General features: G+C 64.0%; 1 protein-coding gene across 1 annotated transcript in view; it reads left to right on the top strand.

Annotated features, from left to right (window-relative positions):
* The first annotated feature begins 634 nt into the window (after positions 1-634).
* ECI2 (enoyl-CoA delta isomerase 2) overlaps positions 635-852 on the top strand; it is a 20,173-nt gene continuing 19,955 nt past the window's right edge. The window contains exon 1 of the mRNA XM_003788283.3: positions 635-685. Coding sequence (XP_003788331.2) covers positions 642-685 — 44 coding nt within the window. The 5' untranslated portion in view covers positions 635-641. The remainder of the gene's footprint in view (positions 686-852) is intronic.

Here is an 852-nt window from a genome sequence, read left to right as displayed (position 1 = left end):
AACCGCTACGCGCACATCCGGCTGCATCTCCGCGGGGAACTTGTAGGTGGCCCCGAAGCCCGGCCAGCACATTGGACATGGAAAAGTTTGTTTAAAACATCCCAGAAATCATTTCTGATCCCCAGGCGTCCGTAAACTTTCCACTGGGGGTGAATAGCGTGTTTATTTTTAAGCACACGCCCCCCGATTGTTACTCCACCTCCCGTCTCTTAGGCAGGGTCTGTCTATTAGGCGCTCACGGCGGGCCCTTGGAGCCCTGGGGTAGAGCCTCGGGCCGATTCCCCCGCAGGGCGCCCAGTGCCCTGGCCCCTGCAGGATTAGCATAGTCGCGGTGTTTACGTGACACTCTGCCGCTTTCCTACTCGGAAGGACACCGGGAGCAGCCGGAGCCTCCAGCTCCACGTTTGCCGAAGACCTGCCCGGCCCAAAGTGCACCCCACGGCTAGCTCTTCCCTGCGGCGCCTGGTCTCGGAGCTCTGCCACCGGCCGCCAGCGTCCTCCAGGCCCCTCGCCTCGCCTCCGCCCCGCCTAGCCCCGAGGTCCTGCCTCTCCTCGCCGCGGCCCGCGGAGCCCCGGCCCCGCCCCCGCACTTTCGCCCCGCCCCTAGCCCCGCCTCTCACCCCGGCCTGTCCGGGGTTGAGATGGCGTGTGCGTTGGTCAGAGTGGCCCGCTGCTGGTGTCCGAGGTAAGCTTGGAGTCCAGGCCTGCCGGCGCAGGGTCACCCACGGACTCCTCTCTCTGGGTGAGGGTGTCCGCCCTTGAGAGCTTCCCTCTCGGTTTTCTTGTCTGGGTGGCAACAGGATTTTACTTTAATGATTTCCCAGCGAGGGAGGACTCAAGTATGACCTTCTC

The sequence above is a fragment of the Otolemur garnettii genome, unplaced genomic scaffold (genome assembly GCF_000181295.1).
Source record: "Otolemur garnettii isolate 467f Iridium unplaced genomic scaffold, OtoGar3 scaffold00026, whole genome shotgun sequence".
Taxonomy (NCBI): Eukaryota; Metazoa; Chordata; class Mammalia; order Primates; family Galagidae; genus Otolemur; species Otolemur garnettii.
The sequence above is the reverse complement of the archived record's forward strand: the minus strand, read 5'-3'. Positions and strand labels throughout refer to the sequence as shown.